This window comes from Microcaecilia unicolor, chromosome 6 (assembly GCF_901765095.1).
Source record: "Microcaecilia unicolor chromosome 6, aMicUni1.1, whole genome shotgun sequence".
NCBI lineage: Eukaryota > Metazoa > Chordata > Amphibia > Gymnophiona > Siphonopidae > Microcaecilia > Microcaecilia unicolor.
The window spans coordinates 64810427-64829354 of NC_044036.1; the positions used below are offsets into that span (position 1 = coordinate 64810427).

An 18928-nucleotide genomic window follows, 5' to 3' on the forward strand; every position below is an offset into this window, starting at 1 on the left:
ATTTACACCCTATATGTGTGTAAATAAAGAAACTGACACCTGTTATAAAAAGAATAATCAAAAAAGTTTTATTTTGTCGACTGCCCCCCGTTGGACAGAAGCATCTGAGGAACACTCAGATGGGAGCGAAAGTTATTTTTATCAAGGATACAAAGAAATATATATGCTTAGCAGGAATACAGAGATATATTTGCTCAGCTTTGATATTGCTTTTGCTCAGGTCACATATATGCTACTCTGTTTATATTCACTTTCTTTCACACTGAACCCAATGTGTACGTCATCAACCCTCTCTCTTTGAAGCTCGTTCTCACATTTCTTATCTTACAAATGGCTGCAATCCACATTCTTTCTGGTACCTTGCACAGACTCTCTCTCTCTCCCCTTTACAGCCTCCTGTCTCCGCTTCACAGCAGGCTGCTCAGCTCAAGGTTAATTGAATGGGTCTTTAGTTGCATATCCTGCCCATTTCTCACAGACCTTTTGAATAACGGGAGCTTCAAAGGGAAAAGTATCTTTAACATGCACAAGAGGTGAACAATGCTTTCGGCTATCTACATACAAAACATATGGAGTGATAGATGTTTCTTCCTGACCCTGACCCTCTGCAGCGGGTTTAAGGGAAAGGTCGTTCTTAGACTGAAAAGGTCTCATGATATAATAACAAACAATGCCTAAGCTAGCAAAATACACAGCAAACAATAATATAAATAATGAAAGATACAAGAATAAAAATAAAGAAGCAATTTTTCAAAAGACTTTGCTCCAAGATATACTCACGGTTCAGCTGACTGACAGTCTATAACCTACTCAATCCAGGCTGGCCATTTCTGGAGATCATAGGAAAGAAAGTCACACGATAAAAAAATCCAAAAACTTAATCCAAACGACGGCAGCCGCGTCCTGCCGCAGGTCGCCAATTTGATGATTTACACCCTATATGTGTGTAAATAAAGAAACTGACACCTGTTATAAAAAGAATAATCAAAAAAGTTTTATTTTTGTCGACTGCCCCCCGTTGGACAGAAGCATCTGAGGAACACTCAGATGGGAGCGAAAGTTATTTTTATCAAGGATACAAAGAAATATATATGCTTAGCAGGAATACAGAGATATATTTGCTCAGCTTTGATATTGCTTTTGCTCAGGTCACATATATGCTACTCTGTTTATATTCACTTTCTTTCACACTGAACCCAATGTGTACGTCATCAACCCTCTCTCTTTGAAGCTCGTTCTCACATTTCTTATCTTACAAATGGCTGCAATCCACATTCTTTCTGGTACCTTGCACAGACTCTCTCTCTCTCCCCTTTACAGCCTCCTGTCTCCGCTTCACAGCAGGCTGCTCAGCTCAAGGTTAATTCTATAACTCCCTCTTCGTTCTATGACTTCATTATTGTTTTCACAAGCCTGTGGACTCATATCTCTTTTGCCTTAATGCTTACATTCCACTGACCATAGAAACTTCATACAATTCAACAGTTTTTCATTATATTTCTGTTCATTATTATTAACAGAGGCCAGTGAGGAGTAGGTTGCAGTAGTCAAGGCGAGAGGTAATGAGAGAGTGGATGAGAGTTCGGGTGGTGTGCTCGGAAGGAAAGGGCGAATTTTGCTAATGTTATAGAGGAATAAGCGACAGGTGTTGGCTATCTGCTGGATATGCGCAAAGAAGGAGAGGGAGGAGTTGAAGATGACTCCGAGGTTGCGGGCAGATGAGAAGGGGACGATGAGGGTGTTATCAACTGAGATAGAGAGTGGAGGGAGAGGAGAAGTGGGTTTGGGAGGGAAGACAATAAGCTCGGTCTTGGCCATGTTCAGTTTCAAGTGGCGGTTGGACATCCAGGCAGCAATGTCAGATAAGCAGGTCGATACCTTGGCCTGGGTTTCTGTAGTGATGTCTGGTGTGGAGAGATAAAGCTGGGTGTCATCAGCATAAAGATGATATTGGAAACCATGAGATGAGATCAGGGAGCCCATGGAAGAGGTGTAGATTGAAAAAAGAAGGGGTTCAAGGACAGATCCCTGAGGAACTCCGACAGAGAGCGGGATGGGGGTGGAGGAAGGACCATGAGAATGTACTCTGAAGGTACGGTGGGAGAGATAAGAGGAGAACCAGGAGAGGACAGAGCCCTGGAACCCAAATGAGGACAGTGTGGCGAGAAGTAAGTTGTGATTGACAGTATTAAAAGCGGTGGATAGGTCAAGGAGGATGAGGATGGAGTAGTGACCTTTGGATTTAGCAAGGAACAGGTCATTGCAGACTTTATATAGTGCCGTTTCTGTCGAGTATAGGGGGCGAAAGCCGGATTGAAGCGGATCGAGGATGGCATGAGAGGAGAGAAAATCAAGGCAATGGCTGTGAATGGCGTGTTCAAGTATCTTGGAGAGGAAGGGTAGGAGGGAACTGGGGCGGTAGTTGGAGGGACAGGTAGGGTCAAGTGATGGTTTTTTGAGGAGAGGTGTGACTACAGCATGCTTGAAGGTGTCAGGGACAGTTGCAGTGGAGAGAGAGAGGTTGAGGATATGACAGGTGGGGGGGGGGGGGTGACAGTAGGAGAGATGGTGTTAAGTAAGTTGGTGGGGATGGGGTCTGAGGAACAGGTGGTGCATTTCGAGGAGGAGAGAAGATGGGCGGTTTCCTCTTCGGTGATATCAGGAAAGGAGGAGAAGGAGGCCTGGGTTGGTTGATTGAGGGAGCGGGTTATAGGATAAAGAGGAGGAGATGGTTTGGTGGTGAATTCGAGGTTGATTTTCTGCACCTTGTCGCGGAAGTAATCAGCCAGTGATTGGGGAGAGAGTGAGAGGGTGGGAGCGGAGGGCACTTTGAGGAGGGAGTTAAGGGTGGGGAAGAGACGACGAGGGTTAGAGCTGAGGGAATTAGTCAATTGGGTGTAATAGTCCTGTTTGGCGAGGAATAGGGAGGACTGGAAGGAGGATAGCATGAATTTGTAGTGAATGAAATCAGTATGGGTGCGAGATTTCCTCCAGAGGCGTTCAGCCGATCGGGCGCAAGAGCGAAGGTATCGGGTGCAAGGGGTCAGCCAGGGCTGGGGATTAGTACTCCTTGTGGGACGGGAGATGGACGGTGCAAGGGTGTCCAGAGCAGAGGAGAGAGTGGCATTGTAAGTGGAGACAGCCTTGTCGACAGACTCGGAGGACATGATGGAAGGGAGGAGATCAGAGATACTAGAGGATAAGGTGGGAGGGTCGACAGCCTGGAGATTCCTGGAAGTAGTGGTTAGTGTTGGGTGGGACTGAGGGGGAGGGTGATGAAGTGTGAAGGTGATCAGGTGATGGTCAGAGAGAAGAAGAGCTGAGGCGCAGAAATTGGAGGGTGAGCAGGTAGAGGAGAGGACGAGGTCAAGACAGTGGCCAGATTGGTGAGTAGGGGTGGTGGAGCTCAGTTGGAGGTTGAAGGAGGAGGTTAGAGTGAGGAACTGAGAAGCGTGTGAGTTGGATGGGTTATCAGTGTGTATGTTAAAGTCGCCAAGAATGAGGGATGGGGATGAGGGCTCAAGAAAAATGGAGAGCCAGGCATCAAAGTCGGTAAGGAAGGAAGAGAGGGACTTATCAGGTAGGCGGTAAATGACTGCAACTCTAAGTGGCAGCGGGTAGAATAGACGGATGGAGTGGACTTCAAAGGATGAGAAGCAGTGAGACTGCGATAGGAGGAGAGGTTGAAAACTGCAGGAGGGCGAAAGTAGTAGCCCGACGCCGCCACCGCGGCCAACTGGGCGGGGAGAATGGGAGAAAAGATAACCTCCGTGGCATAAGGCCATGGCTGAGGCAGAGTCGTCAGGGGTGAGCCAGGTTTCAGTTAGGGTGAGCAGTTGAAGGGAATGGGAGATGAAGAGGTCATGGATGAAGGAAAGTTTGTTGCAAACCGAGTGGGCATTCCACAGGGCACACGAGAAGGGGAGGGAGGAGGGGGGGAGGAGGGGAATAGAGATGAGATTGGAGACATCGCGGGAACGTTTGCATGGATGAGACAAGGACGAGGACAGGTGTGGGGGACCTGGGTTGGGATTGATGTCTTCCGCGGATAGCAGGAGAAGGAGCAAGAGAGTGCGGAGGAGGTTAGGAGAGGTGGGGTGACGAAGGCGACGAAGACGGGATGCGCTTAGGAGGAATGGGGAAGGGTTCATGGCAGGAAGGAGGTGTTGAAGGTTGAGAGCTAGGAAGGAGGAGGATGACAGTAGGAAAGGTGAGGTGGTAGGGGACAGGGGTGGGTAGGGTATTGCAGTAGTGAGCAGGGCTGGAGAGGACATGGATGGGCCGTGAGTTCGTGTGGTATACAACGGTGGGAGGGGGAAAAGATTAGGGAGGGACAGGGCAAGGAAGAGAATGTGTATGGAGGCCATATGTAGTGACTGAGGTGTGTACTGGCAGCAGGTAGGTGGGTTGATGGGGGCAAGCAGGTAGGTAGGTTGCTGGGCTGGGGCAGGCAGGTAGAAGGGCTGGGAGACAGGCAGGTTGAGCAGTTGGACAGGAGAGTAATGAGAGGTGGGTTGGCAGGTAGATGGGCTGGGGGACAGGCAGGTTGCAGGGTGAGCAGTCAGTCAGGATGGGCTGGCAAAGTGGCAGGCGGGGAGGCAGGTAGGTAGTTGTGCAGGCTAGGAGGCAGGCATGTGGTAAGTTCCGCATGCTGACTGCAATTTGCAGTCCATGTCCTTACTCCACCAATAACCTGCCCAGTTCTCATCCCCAAAATGGCATGCAGTTAATGTGTGAATTAGTGCACTCTAATTGTCATGCCAGCATGGTAATGCTGCTTAACACACTTTAATTATATTTTAAAATCTTTCTTCCTAAAAATATTCAAGGTAATATACAAACAAATGGTTAATAAAATCAGAATTATATATAAAAATCAAAAGAAGACAAACGACAAATATGATACATATTTAAAGGCAAAAGTTAACATACAGTAAAATAAACTAGCATCTACATTATGCAATAAAACAAGTATTTATCAACAGCAGATTTAAAACGAGATCCTCAAAATATTTCTGTCTGTTCAATTGCTTGTAAAAACCTAAAGTCATACTGTCACATTTATAATTTTATCATATTAAATAATTTCTTTACAATCTGTTTTGCCAAAGGTTACAGACAATGATAAAGCATTTTTTCCACTTCCAGAGTAATCGCATTGGTCGCCTGCGTCAGGCAGCAGAGCTGTTTCTGCTGCAGATTATTGAGGCAGACTCCCATGTTGGTATTGTCACCTTTCACAGTTCAGCTTCAATCAGGTCATCTTTAAGACAAATAGACAGTGATGCTACTCGGAAACACCTGGTCACACTTCTTCCTACAACAGCTAATGGAGGAACAAACATCTGTGCAGGATTAAGGTCTGGATTTGAGGTAAAATATGATGTAATATAATGTTTTTGCACTGATCTGTTTTTAATAATGGGCATTCATTATCTGTGTCTCATCCTATAATTTTTTTCTAAACTACTATCTATGATTATAAGAGGAAATTCTATAAGTCACTCCCATGTGTAGGTGGCAATAGACATGTGTAAATGACCTCACAGAACACTGACTGAATAAAAGTATGGGCTTTGGCATTAAGGCATGAACTTTGCTATTTGAAGTGTACATGGATAGAGTTTTGGTGGAGCATGGCTGAGTGCACAAATACATACATAGATTATAAAATATTCTAAATTGAGGCAAGATGGTGGCTTGAAGGGAGTACTGTGAAGTCACTCCGAACCTACCTTTGTTCTCCCGGAGCTTTGAAAAATGGCTTTTCCTATGCCTAAGAGGAGGGGCAGACAATGCGCTAGCCCCGCGGCGCTAGTCACGCCAACGGTGGGGCCTTTGGATCACTTTGTTTTTCCAGTAACAGCATCAGGATCTATGCCTTCGCTGCTGGAGGGAGTGGAGAAAGGTGAGCCACCCCCCAGCTTGAAACAGAGACATCGTTTTGTCCCGAAGTACGGATAACACCACCTATGCCAGCGGATGAGCAGAGATCTGACCAGGAAACTCTTAGTTTCCAAGAGGCAGTAGAACTTCCTGGCACGGGGTCAACCTCGAGCAATGCATTGCCGAGTACTTCCGCACAGATAGTTGCGGATCAGTGTGGAGAAAACGTTCTTGGTGAAGTCCAGGGCTTTTTTTGAGGGGGTACTTGGGGGTGCTGAGTACCGGCACCTTTTCCATTGTCTGCTAAAATTGACACATGGACTCCAAGTTTTAATGAAAGAGCTCAGGCTCTACACACCAATTCTGCCTTGTCGTAGGTTCTGTGACTGGTTGCAGGGGGCCTGGCTATTGTAGGGTGAAACCCTCAGTGATCGCCCCTCCCTTGGTGGCCTAGCATTTGAGTACCGGCACCTTTTTTGCTAGAAAAAATGCACTGGTGAAGTCAATGTGATGAAGGAGACACAGCTTTCTAATGAATCTTCAACTGATCTTGGTTCACTGAGTAAGTCGTTTTTGCCTAAAAAAACAGTTACAATACCTTTAGATACCATTTGGGAAGCCCTTTTGGGTCTAGAATCTTCCTTTTCACAAAAACATTTACTAGTAATCCAGCAATCTCAAAATTCATCAGAGAAAATACCTATATTAGAAAAAAAATATTAACAATGGATAAAATGATTGGGACTAATGCTAAGGATATACAATTTCTTCAACAAATTCAAGTAAATATGATTAAAGAGAATTTATTTCTTCAGAATAAAATTGAGAATTTGGAAAACCAACAGAGAGCTAATACATTGCGCTTAATAAATTTTCCTAGACAGGCTTCAATTGCTCCTCTTATAACTTAAAAAATATCTGTCTAAAATATTGAAGATTCCAGAACAAGCTTACCCTCCGGTTTCAAAAATGTATTGTAATATAGGGTTAAGGGAAAAGGAGAAAAAAAAGAAAGTTTTTTTTTTTTTATTTACCTGGTTGTCAGGGAGACGTGACAGTGTCCAGGCACTGCGTTGGGCCCGGTGGTGGACGTTTTTGGGGCCGTTTTAGGTGGGAGGGAGGAATCTTGGAGTGGCGAAAGGTGATGCCGCTGTTTTCGGGTGAAGCTGGAGTTTTGGGTTCGGGCCCAAGGTCGTCGCTGGGGCCGGGAGGTTCTGGGACAGGTTTGGAGCCACTGGAGAGGCCGTGGGGCAGCGCCACGATTTTTGGAGTCCCGGGGACGTTAGGGAACGTTCCGGGACTGAAGAGCTACGTCAGGAGGAACGGCGATGGTCCGGGGCTGATTCCTCTGGCAGGCAACGTTGGGCCAGGCTTCGTGGTTTCGGGAGGCTCGGGACATTTTAAGAGCTCCGTTTCGTGTGAGGAGAGCAGGAGGAATGGCTGACGAGAAGAAGACGTTGGCGCAAGTGTGCATGAGGCGGCGCGCCTCATGCACATATCAGGAACGAGCGTAGTTACAAGTAGGCCGAAGCCGGGGCCTAAATTTTGGGCCGGCTACGGAGCTTTTTTATTTTGTGCTCCGAATTGATCCACGAACGTCAAGGACCGGAACGGAGGGAAGTTGAAACGTGAGAAGAAAATCAGGAATCAGGTAAGGGGGGTTTTGTTTTAAATTTTTAATTAGTTAAATTTTAAATAGTGAAAATGCGGTTTTTGATTTTTAGAAAATAAATGGTTAAAGATTTTTGAATTCTGTTTTCAGTTTTAGGTTCGGGGAATTTTTTAGGATTTTTGTGGTGATTTAGTTTTTTAATTTTTAATTTTTAAATAGGGGTTTTGGACGAGCGTGGGTTTAACAGGGATAGGAAAGGGTTAAATTGCTAAATTTGATGGGGCAGGTTAAGGAAGTATTTATTGAATTTTTGGAATGGTTTTTACTGAATTTGGGATTTTTGGAAGGGGTTTAGGTGGAATAATGGCGGGCGGACGTTAAATTGTGGGATATTTAAATTCTAAAAATACAGTTTAGTAGGGAATGGGAAATTTAGTGGGCATAGTAAGTTTGGGGTGATTTAACATAAATTTATTGTTGTTTTTAAATAATTTAGGAATTTCTCATAGATTCCTATGGGGTTTTCCTATTTAAAATGGAGATTAAGTTGTGCTGCTCAGCATTCCGCTTGTCAGCAGGCAGGTGCGGAATGTTGAGCAGGACTTAGGATTGGCTGTTGGGGTTTGGAACCCCAAGCCGAAGGGTCCGTTTCCTGGGAAACGGCTTGGTGGACAGTTGGGCAGAGTGGTTTTGACCTTCAGAGAGTGAGGAAGCATTGTGGTGTTGTGAGTGAGGAAGAGTGATTTTGGGTGAAAAGAGGAGAACAAATAATTTTAGGGTAATAGAATTATCAAGGGTAATTAAGAAGTATTTAGGTGGGACTAAAATTTAGAGTGAAGAGTGTTTCCTTAAGTTTTTTTTTAGTTTAAATGTTCTGGGTGAGTAAGAGGTGATTGAGAGTGAAAGTGAGGTCAGTTAAGGTGAGGGGGGAGTTTAGGTGGCTGTGTTAAGTATTTTTTTTTAAGTCGGGTTTTGGGATTTTAGGTGAGAGTAAAGGAAAGAATCTTGAAAGGCTGTATGAGTGCAGGGTGGATGAAGGAGTGGAATGTTGAGAAGTAAGGCTGACAGTGGAATGTTGAGCTGGGCTGCTCTGCTGCAAGTGATCAGACACTCTGTCTAGCCTAGGGAATATAAAAAAAAGCCTAGAATTGACAAGTAAAGGGTGTTTATGTTAATTTTTATTTTACTTAAGCTAGTGAGCCCCAGTTTATTGTTATAACTTCCCATAGATAGAATATTCTTTAAGTTTTAAAATAGGAAGGCAGGGTATTGCCCCCATTTCATTTGTTAAGCGTGAGGTGTAGCTCGAAGACAGCATGGAGGGAAGAGTGAACATCGGAAGAATTGTTGGGCCCCACCGCAAGAAAGATATCGTGGAAAATTTCGGCGACAGCTAAGTACTATTGTAGAAACAAAAAGAGTTAAAGAAAACAATTAACAGAAACAGTCAAAAGTTATACTTACCTTAAGTCTCCCGGGAGTGAAGATCCTTGTGATACCTGAAAAAGAAAAGAATAGCAAAGAATCAAATTCTTAATAGGGGTGGGTTGTTGATTTAAGGGGTTTATCTTAAAACTATACATTTCCTTGTTCAAAAAGGGGAAGGTTCTGAGTAATAATACTTATCTGATTTGTTCTGGTCCGCGATGGTAAGGTTGCGAAACCTGTAAAGAAAAGAAAAAGTTAAAAGGTTAATCTTCTGTAAATGTGTTGGTTCAATTAAGGAAACTGATAATAGAAATTATAGTTAAATTATTACAGATATTTTTGACTATTTTCATTCACTGAAACTGTTGTTGTTATTTAATAAATATAAAATTATTTAAATCTTTCAAGCTAGTCTGGTTTTTTCTCAAAATCAGGAGTAATCCAATTTTTAGTTTTTTTCCCCCTTTGCTTCTAGGGAGTAAAGGGCGTGGTTAGTGACCTGTGCAGCTTTCTGACACTCAGTGGTGTGGAAGCTGGGAGTTGGCCACGACTAGTTACATCAGACTTCCAGCAAAGCACTGTTAACTGAGCGTGAGCATAGCTGATTACAGTATTGCCTTTTACCCTATACTAAGAAGGATACTGAACAACTTGTTGCTGAAGGGATTGAAGTACCCTTTAAGAGTTTGAATTTAACACAGGCACTTGAAGATGGTTATTTGGGTTTAAAACCAGCAACACTTATAGTGACATTTGTATTTCAACCTGATAGAGACTGGATATTGAAACAATTTTTCCATCATAAAGAAGACCTCTTTTTGAATTGCAAGGTTAGAATGTTTCAGGATGTCTTTAAAGTGACCCAAAAGAGGCACCAAGATTTCCTTAAACTTCGCCCACGAGTTGTACAACTGGGCCAGTGGCGTAGCCAGAAGGCAATTGTTGGGTGGGCCAACAGCTTGGATGGATGAGCACCATGTTCTGCTCAGTTCTGCCCTTCCCTACCTCTCTCTCTCCACCACTCCTGCAAAAAAAAAAACAAAATGAAAAATGTGCACCGGGCTGTAACCCTGCATGCTACCTTCAGTCCCTGCAGCATTTTTTTCTTCACCCATCGCCGGCAGCGCTGCCATTCATTCACACAGGCAGCTCCACTCCCCTCTGCCGTGTCCATCCAGCCCTCTCTGACGCACTTCCTGTTTACTTAGGGCCAGATGGACGCGGCAGAGGGGAGCGGAGCTGCCTGTGTGAATGAATGGCAGCGCTGCTGGCGACGAGCGAAGAAAAGAATAATGCAGGGACCGAGGCAGCGCTGGCGGGGAGGACATGTGAGGGGATGTTGGGTGGGTGGGCCTGGAGGGAAAGTGGCTGGGCCTGGGCCCTTCCAGGCCCATCTGTGGCTACGACCCTGAACTGGGTGGTCTTTTCTGGTTGAATTTCCCCTGTAAATGTGTGTTGAAACTAACTTCAGTGAAATATGTTTTCTTTGATCCTATATATTTAAGTTCTTTCATAGATTCTAATATAGTTGTAACTCCATCAGCACACCCAAGAGTTGTAATTACATCTACTCCATAACTTTAATAGTAATAATCCTGGAATTCTCCTTTCTAGCCTCTTAATCCTTAATTTGTAGAGTTTTTCTTTACTATCCACAGATATTGTGACTTGCTTTCCTTTTGTGTTGGACTTAAGATGAGAAATGTGATATATTATACTTTTCCTTTTGCGATTAGGTTAATCCGAATTGGTAATATTCATCTTTTCTGTATCAAGATGTATTCTTGAAATTAAATTTGTAAATTGCTTAAAATAAAAAAAATTTCTAAATTATGCGCAAATGTTCACAAGCTGGTGTAAATATCAGTGCCTGCAAAGAAGGCATGTGTAAGATGACTTAATTATAGTATTTTATGAAGTAAAGTATACGCCTACTTTTTTTTTTTAAATGAAATAGTGCCTACATACGCGTCTCTGTAAGCACCTACCCATGGTGCCCTGCTATAAAATTACCCTCCACAGAATAGTTTTATAAAAGGTTGCCTGGGTTTGGAGGTGGAAAAAGTGCCTATTTTTAGCCTATTTACAGTGGGGGAAATAAGTATTTGATCCCTTGCTGATTTTGTAAGTTTGCCCACTGACAAAGACATGAGCAGCCCATAATTGAAGGGTAGGTTATTGGTAACAGTGAGAGATAGCACATCACAAATTAAATCCGGAAAATCACATTGTGGAAAGTATATGAATTTATTTGCATTCTGCAGAGGGAAATAAGTATTTGATCCCCCACCAACCAGTAAGAGATCTGGCCCCTACAGACCAGGTAGATGCTCCAAATCAACTCGTTACCTGCATGACAGACAGCTGTCGGCAATGGTCACCTGTATGAAAGACACCTGTCCACAGACTCAGTGAATCAGTCAGACTCTAACCTCTACAAAATGGCCAAGAGCAAGGAGCTGTCTAAGGATGTCAGGGACAAGATCATACACCTGCACAAGGCTGGAATGGGCTACAAAACCATCAGTAAGACGCTGGGCGAGAAGGAGACAACTGTTGGTGCCATAGTAAGAAAATGGAAGAAGTACAAAATGACTGTCAATCGACAAAGATCTGGGGCTCCACGCAAAATCTCACCTCGTGGGGTATCCTTGATCATGAGGAAGGTTAGAAATCAGCCTACAACTACAAGGGGGGAACTTGTCAATGATCTCAAGGCAGCTGGGACCACTGTCACCACGAAAACCATTGGTAACACATTACGACATAACGGATTGCAATCCTGCAGTGCCCGCAAGGTCCCCCTGCTCCGGAAGGCACATGTGACGGCCCGTCTGAAGTTTGCCAGTGAACACCTGGATGATGCCGAGAGTGATTGGGAGAAGGTGCTGTGGTCAGATGAGACAAAAATTGAGCTCTTTGGCATGAACTCAACTCGCCGTGTTTGGAGGAAGAGAAATGCTGCCTATGACCCAAAGAACACCGTCCCCACTGTCAAGCATGGAGGTGGAAATGTTATGTTTTGGGGGTGTTTCTCTGCTAAGGGCACAGGACTACTTCACCGCATCAATGGGAGAATGGATGGGGCCATGTACCGTACAATTCTGAGTGACAACCTCCTTCCCTCCGCCAGGGCCTTAAAAATGGGTCGTGGCTGGGTCTTCCAGCACGACAATGACCCAAAACATACAGCCAAGGCAACAAAGGAGTGGCTCAGGAAGAAGCACATTAGGGTCATGGAGTGGCCTAGCCAGTCACCAGACCTTAATCCCATTGAAAACTTATGGAGGGAGCTGAAGCTGCGAGTTGCCAAGCGACAGCCCAGAACTCTTAATGATTTAGAGATGATCTGCAAAGAGGAGTGGACCAAAATTCCTCCTGACATGTGTACAAACCTCATCATCAACTACAGAAGACGTCTGACCGCTGTGCTTGCCAACAAGGGTTTTGCCACCAAGTATTAGGTCTTGTTTGCCAGAGGGATTAAATACTTATTTCCCTCTGCAGAATGCAAATAAATTCATATACTTTCCACAATGTGATTTTCCGGATTTAATTTGTGATGTGCTATCTCTCACTGTTACCAATAACCTACCCTTCAATTATGGGCTGCTCATGTCTTTGTCAGTGGGCAAACTTACAAAATCAGCAAGGGATCAAATACTTATTTCCCCCACTGTATAAACACACGTGCAGGGGCATTTTCGAATGGGATGACCATCTCTAAGGGCGCCCATCTCTAAGGATGGCGCCGCAAAGGGGCAGGGCAACCTGTATTATCAAAACAAGATGGGTGTCCATCTTTCATTTCAATTATACGGTCGGGGATGCCCAAATCTCAACATTTAGGTCGACCTTAGAGATGGTCGACCTAAATGTTGAGATCGCTGACCTTAGAGATGGGCAACCTCGGTTTTCGCCGATAATGGAAACCGAGGACGCCCATCTGAAAAATGACCAAATCCAAGCCATTTGGTCGTGGGAGGAGCCAGCATTCGTAGTGCACTGGTCCCCCTCACATGCCAGGACACCAACCGGGCACCCTAGGGGGCACTGCAGTGGACTTCACAAATTGCTCACAGGTGCATAGCTCCCTTACCTTGTGTGCTGAGCCCCCCTCCAAACCCACTTCCCACAACTGTACACCACTACCATAGGTGGGGGTGTGAAGAATAAGGGGCTGTCCTGTCCTGGGTAGGCCACTAGATGGCACTGTTCCCATAGAAATGGGGGGAAATGCCAGGGGTAAGTCACTTGAGGGAGCCAGTAGGGGAATGTCCAGGTGGAGGCTGCTAGGACCAAGGGGAGTCCTGGGCTGGAAACAGGTGTAAATTGTTATGGGCTGGGTCCTGCCTGGAATTAGGGGGAAAAGCCTAAAGGAGTGGATAAGCTAATCATCCATTTTATACCTACCTGAGTTTGGAAAGGAGAGAGAAGAGAGAGGAGCTGGAGACCTGGCTGGACTCTGTGGACTTTTGATAGTCTGTTGTGGATAGAACTGTGTATTAAGAACAATGAGCTAGCAGCCAGGGGCTGGAGGACAGAGCTGTATACTCCTGGTGAGGGGAAAACATCTTGTCCAGGACAGAAGGCTGTTAGTATTGAACCCAGGTGTCTGTGTGTGGGAGGCTCAGTGGGAAGACCTGTGAAAGTGTTTTAGCTGGAAGAAGAGTGCCCAGGGAACTGGATAAAGAGCTGCCTGATGAACATGCTGTTGTTGAGAACTGTTTAATCTACATCTAATTTGCATATTAATACAAGATAAAGAAACCAGGTTATAGTTCCTGAGGAGGAGTACAGAGGACAGCCCAGGCAGGCCTGAGTGGTGACCCAGGAATAGAGGGTGCACCCCAGAAGGACTGGCAGCAATTGGAGGGCAGAAGGAACAAGGTCACCCTGAGTGGAAAGGGACCCCGGATCTTGAGGTTGGTGTGTTCAGGATGCTGGGAAGAGACCGGCTGGAGTCCTGCTCAGGAGCCATGGGCCAGTTCTTTTTTCCATTATCAGCTAAGGACACCCATCTCTTAAGCACGTAAGTACATAAGTAATGCCACACTGGGAAAAGACCAATGGTCTATTGAGCCCAGCATCCTGTCCACGACAGCGGCCAATCCAGGCCAAGGGCACCCGGCAAGCTTCCCAAACATACAAACATTCTATACACGCTATTCCTGGAATTATGGATTTTTCCCAAGTTCATTTAGTAGCGGTTTATAGACTTGTCCTTTAGGAAACCGTCTAACCTCTTTTTAAACTCTGCCAAGCTAACCGCCTTCACCACGTTCTCCGGCAACGAATTCCAGAGTTTAATTACGCGTTGGGTGAAGAAAATCTTTCTCCGATTTGTTTTAAATTTACTACACTGTAGTTTCATCGCATGCCCCCTAGCCCTAGTATTTTTGGAAAGCGTGAACAGACGCTTCACACCCACTGTTCCATTCCACTCATTATTTTATATACAGTACTTCTATCATGTCTCCCCTCAGCCATCTCTTCTCCAAGCTGAAAAGCCCTAGCCTCCTTAGTCTTTCTTCATAGGGAAGTCATCCCATCCCTGCTATCATTTTAGTCACCCTTCGCTGCACCTTTTCCAATTCCACTATATCTTTCTTCAGATGCGGCGACCAGAATTGAACACAATACTCAAGGTGCGGTTGCACCATGGAGCGATACAACGGCATTATAACATCAACATTATAACATCGACGTTATAACAACGACATTATAACATTAGGAAAGGTTTTCCATACCTTTCCTAATAATACCCAACATTCTATTCGCTTTCCGAGCCGCAGCAGAATACTGAGCAGAAGGTTTCAGTGTATTATCGACGACGGGACCCAGATCCCTTTCTCGGTCCATAACTCCTAACGTGGAACCTTGCATGACATAGCTATAATTCGGGTTCTTCTTTCCCACATGCATCACCTTGCACTTGCTCACATTAAATGTCATCTGCCATCTAGCCGCCCAGTCTCGTAAGGTCCTTCTGTAATTTTTCACAATCCTGTCGCGAGTTAACGACTTTGAATAACTTTGTGTCATCCGCAAATTTAATTACCTCGCTAGTTACTCCCATCTCTAAATCATTTATAAATATATTAAAAAGCAGCGGTCCTAGCACAGACCCCTGAGGAACCCCACTGACTACCCCTCTCCATTGTGAATACTGCCCATTTAACCCCACTCTCTGTTTCCTATCCTTCAACCAGTTTTTAATCCACAATAGGACTTTTTCTCCTATCCCATGACCCTCCAATTTCCTCTGTAGCCTTTCATGAGGTACCTTGTCTAACGCCTTTTGAAAATCCAGATATACACGCCCCGTCCTGCCTTTGATACGCTGCCGACAAGCCCCCGGTAACTTTGGTTGTGCCCGCAACGGAAAGCAGTTGAGGATGCCCAAAATCGGTTTTCAATTATGCCGCTTTAGGTGCCCCTGAGAGAAGATGCCCATCTCCCGATTTGTGTCGAAAGATGGGTGCCCTTCTCTTTCGATTATGCCCCTGATAGGCACTTATTTCTTTATAAAATACTAGCACAAATTCTGCAGGCAATTATGCCTGCTTAGAAGCAGGCATAAGTGTTATCATGTAATTACAGACATATGTACTTATTTAAAATACATGCAAAAGTCATGAATCTGCCCGTGTTCCACCCAGACTCTTCCCCTGAACACACCTACTCTAAAGTCACATACTAGTATGTGCCTAATTACACTGCATGTGCTGCATGTGAAGTAATTTTGTAACAGGCCTGTTACAGGCATATAGCACTAAATTCTAAAGATGGTGCCGAAAAAGACGCTAAACGCTATTTTGTAAATTGCGCTCAAAGTTAGGCACAGTTTATAGAATAGTGCTTAGCACCGGCAACTGTGACTACTTTTAGGCACCAACAAAACCCTGTACGTCGCACAGATCATGTTTCTCCACTACTCCGACAACATCATTGGCTTCTCATTGAACAAAGAACTGTTTATAAAACATTCCTTACTTTTAAAGCCCTTTATATGTGGACATCCCTGATTACTTATCCTCTCTTACCATTCCCTATGCTCCTTCACGTTCACTCCGTTCTTTAAATGATCATCACCTTGTCCTTCCAAATTTCAAAAAAGCAATTTTAGGCAACCTTTTATGAAGTGGCGGTAAGCCCAATGCAGGCTTACTGCTCGCTAAAAGGATTTATTTATTAGATCTTTAGAGACGGGAGAGGTTCTGCGAGATTGGAGATGAGCGGATGTGGTTCCTCTTCACAAAGGAAGAAGTGAGAAACTACAGACCGGTAAGTCTCACGTCGGTGGTAGGAAAAATAATGGAGTCGCTGCTGAAAGAAAGAATAGTTAACTTTCTAGAAGCCAATGGGTTACAGGGCCCAATGCAACATGGCTTTACCAAAGGAAAATCCTGCCAAACGAATCTTATTGACTTCTTTGACTGGGTGACCAAAGAACAGGATGAAGGATGTGCGCTAGATGTAATCTACTTGGATTTCAGCAAAGCTTTTGATACGGACCCCACAGAAGACTCGTGAATAAGCTGAAATGGCTGAACTTAGGACCGAAAGTGGTGATCTGGATAGGAAACTGGTTGACCGACAGGTGGCAGAGAGTGGTGGTAAATGGAATCCGCTTGGAGGAAAGGAAGGTGGGCAGTGGAGTTCCTCAGGGGTCGGTGCTGGGGCCTATTCTGTTTAATATATTTGTGAGAAATATTGCTGAAGGGTTGGAAGGAAAGGTTTGCCTTTTTGCAGATGACACAAAGATAGCTAATAGATTGGATACCCTGGGGGGATTAGAAACAATGAGAAGGGATCTCCAAAAGTTAGAAGAATGGTTGAGGGTCTGGCAGTAAAAATTTAATAATTATTCTAACAGTGAAGTTGCTCACAGTGTCTATTTTAATTTTATTAACAACAGTGCTCAGTAATCACATATTACTCCAGTTGGATTGCTCTTAGTGATATGTGGTAACCAACATCACTGCACTGCAGCCCTCCCTGCCTCCTTATATTCTCACTTATCTGTTTTTTCTTCCTGTTCTTATGTACACTCATCCAAAATTTCTTTTTGTTTATACCATCTTATTAGCTAGTGCTTAGGGCTTATTAGCATCTTAGGGCTGGTCTTCCTTTTTGTTGATTGTGATGTGGTTATTCCTCCGAAGTAACTAGTATGTGTAGTATTGTGCTCGTGACAACTCTATGTACAGATATCTTCTCACTGGATTTGATTTGATTCGATCACTCCATTCCCGCTCAGTTCTCAACACAAGCTGTGTTTCGCTGGTTGCTCGCGTCCTCAGGAGAACTGTTTGTGTCTAAAACATAAATACATATTTTTATATTGCTATTACCTATTAGTTTGTAAACTTATACTTTGCACCTTGACTTATTCCATTTTACTTCTAAATCAATTCATTCCTCTTGTTATTACAATCTCAAATTGCTTTTGATAGCCTATATTCTTGGCGTACCTGGTGTGGAACATCACTCCTACTCAAGACTTGCCAGCCAAAAAAACACTCGCACATGCGCTCTATTTTTATAGACAACTCTGCTGACATCACTTCCTTTCAATCTTGCAGCCACTCTATCTCACGGTTCAGGCCATGTGGTATCACTGTATCCCATTGGAAGATCAGTTTTTGTTCTCTATGCTTCAACACTCTAGCTATATCTCCCTCATGGGATAATTTTATTTGTACTAGTATTACGTATTTTAAATCCTGTAGATCATGCTTCATATTATCCCAATGCTCTACTAGGGGAATTAGAATAATTACAAAAGTAAATGTGAAACCAGAAAGAACAGTTACCGCAGATAATAGTTAAGAGTTAAAATTTAATGCCAAGAAGTGTAGAGTGATGCACTTGGGGTGCAGAAACCCAAAAAAGAGATACCGGATAGGAGGGGAAAGATTAGCAAGCTCGACTCAGGAGAGAGACCTTGGGGTGTTGGTGTCAGAGGATATGAAGGTGAAGAAACAATGTGACAAGGTGACGGCCGTGACCAGAAGGATGCTAGGCTGCATAGAGAGGGGTATAACCAGCAGAAGAAAGGAGGTGTTGATGCCCCTCTAGAAGTCGTTGGTGAGGCCCCGCTTGGAGTATTGTGTTCGGTTTTGGAGGACGTATCTTGCTAAAGATGTAAAAAGATAGGAAGCAGTGCAAAGAAAAGCTACAGAAATAGTATGGGATTTGCGTTGCAAACTGTACGAGGAGAGACTTGCCAACCTGAACATGTATACCTTGGAGGAAAGGAGAAACAGGGGTGACATGATACAGATGTTCAAGTGTTTGAAAGGTATTAATCCGCAAACTAACCTTTTTCGGAGACAGGAAGGTGGTAGAACTAGAGGACATGAATTGAGGTTGAAGGGGGGCAGACTCAGGAGTAATGTCAGGAAGTATTTTTCACAGAAAGGGTGGTAGATACGTGGAATGCCTTCCCGCGGGAGGTGGTGGAGATGAAAACGGTAATGGAATTCAAACATGCATGGGACAAAACACAAAGAATCCTGTTTAGAAGGAATGATCTACGGAATCTTAGCGGAGATTGGGTGGGAACACCGGTAATTGGGAAGCAAAACCAGTGCTGGGCAGACTTCTACAGTCTACACCCTGATCGTAACTGAATAGATATGGATGAGCTGGAGTGTAAATTTTAAGGGGCTTCGATGTTAGCTTAAGAACTTTAGTACAAGAACAGTTCTAGGCATACTTTTACGGTCTGTGCCCTGAGAAAGGCAAGGACAAATCAAACAGGTATATATATAAAGTATCACATACCATGTAAAATGAGTTTGTCTTGTTGGGCAGATGACACAAAGTTATTCAAAGTCGTTAAATCACGACAGGATTGTGAAAAATTACAAGAGGACCTTACGAGACTGGGAGACTGGGCGGCTAAATGGCAGATGATGTTTAATGTGAGCAAGTGCAAGGTGATGCATGTGGGAAAAAAGAACCCGAATTATAGCTATGTCATGCAAGGTTCCA

At 44.3% G+C, this 18928-nt stretch overlaps 1 protein-coding gene across 1 annotated transcript in view; it reads left to right on the forward strand.

Moving 5' to 3' along the window:
- The window catches only part of LOC115472441 (calcium-activated chloride channel regulator 1-like), a 168322-nt gene that overhangs the window by 80412 nt on the left and 68982 nt on the right, over positions 1–18928 (forward strand). Inside the window, exon 9 of the mRNA XM_030206730.1 lies at positions 5149–5373. Coding sequence (XP_030062590.1) covers positions 5149–5373 — 225 coding nt within the window. The remainder of the gene's footprint in view (positions 1–5148; positions 5374–18928) is intronic.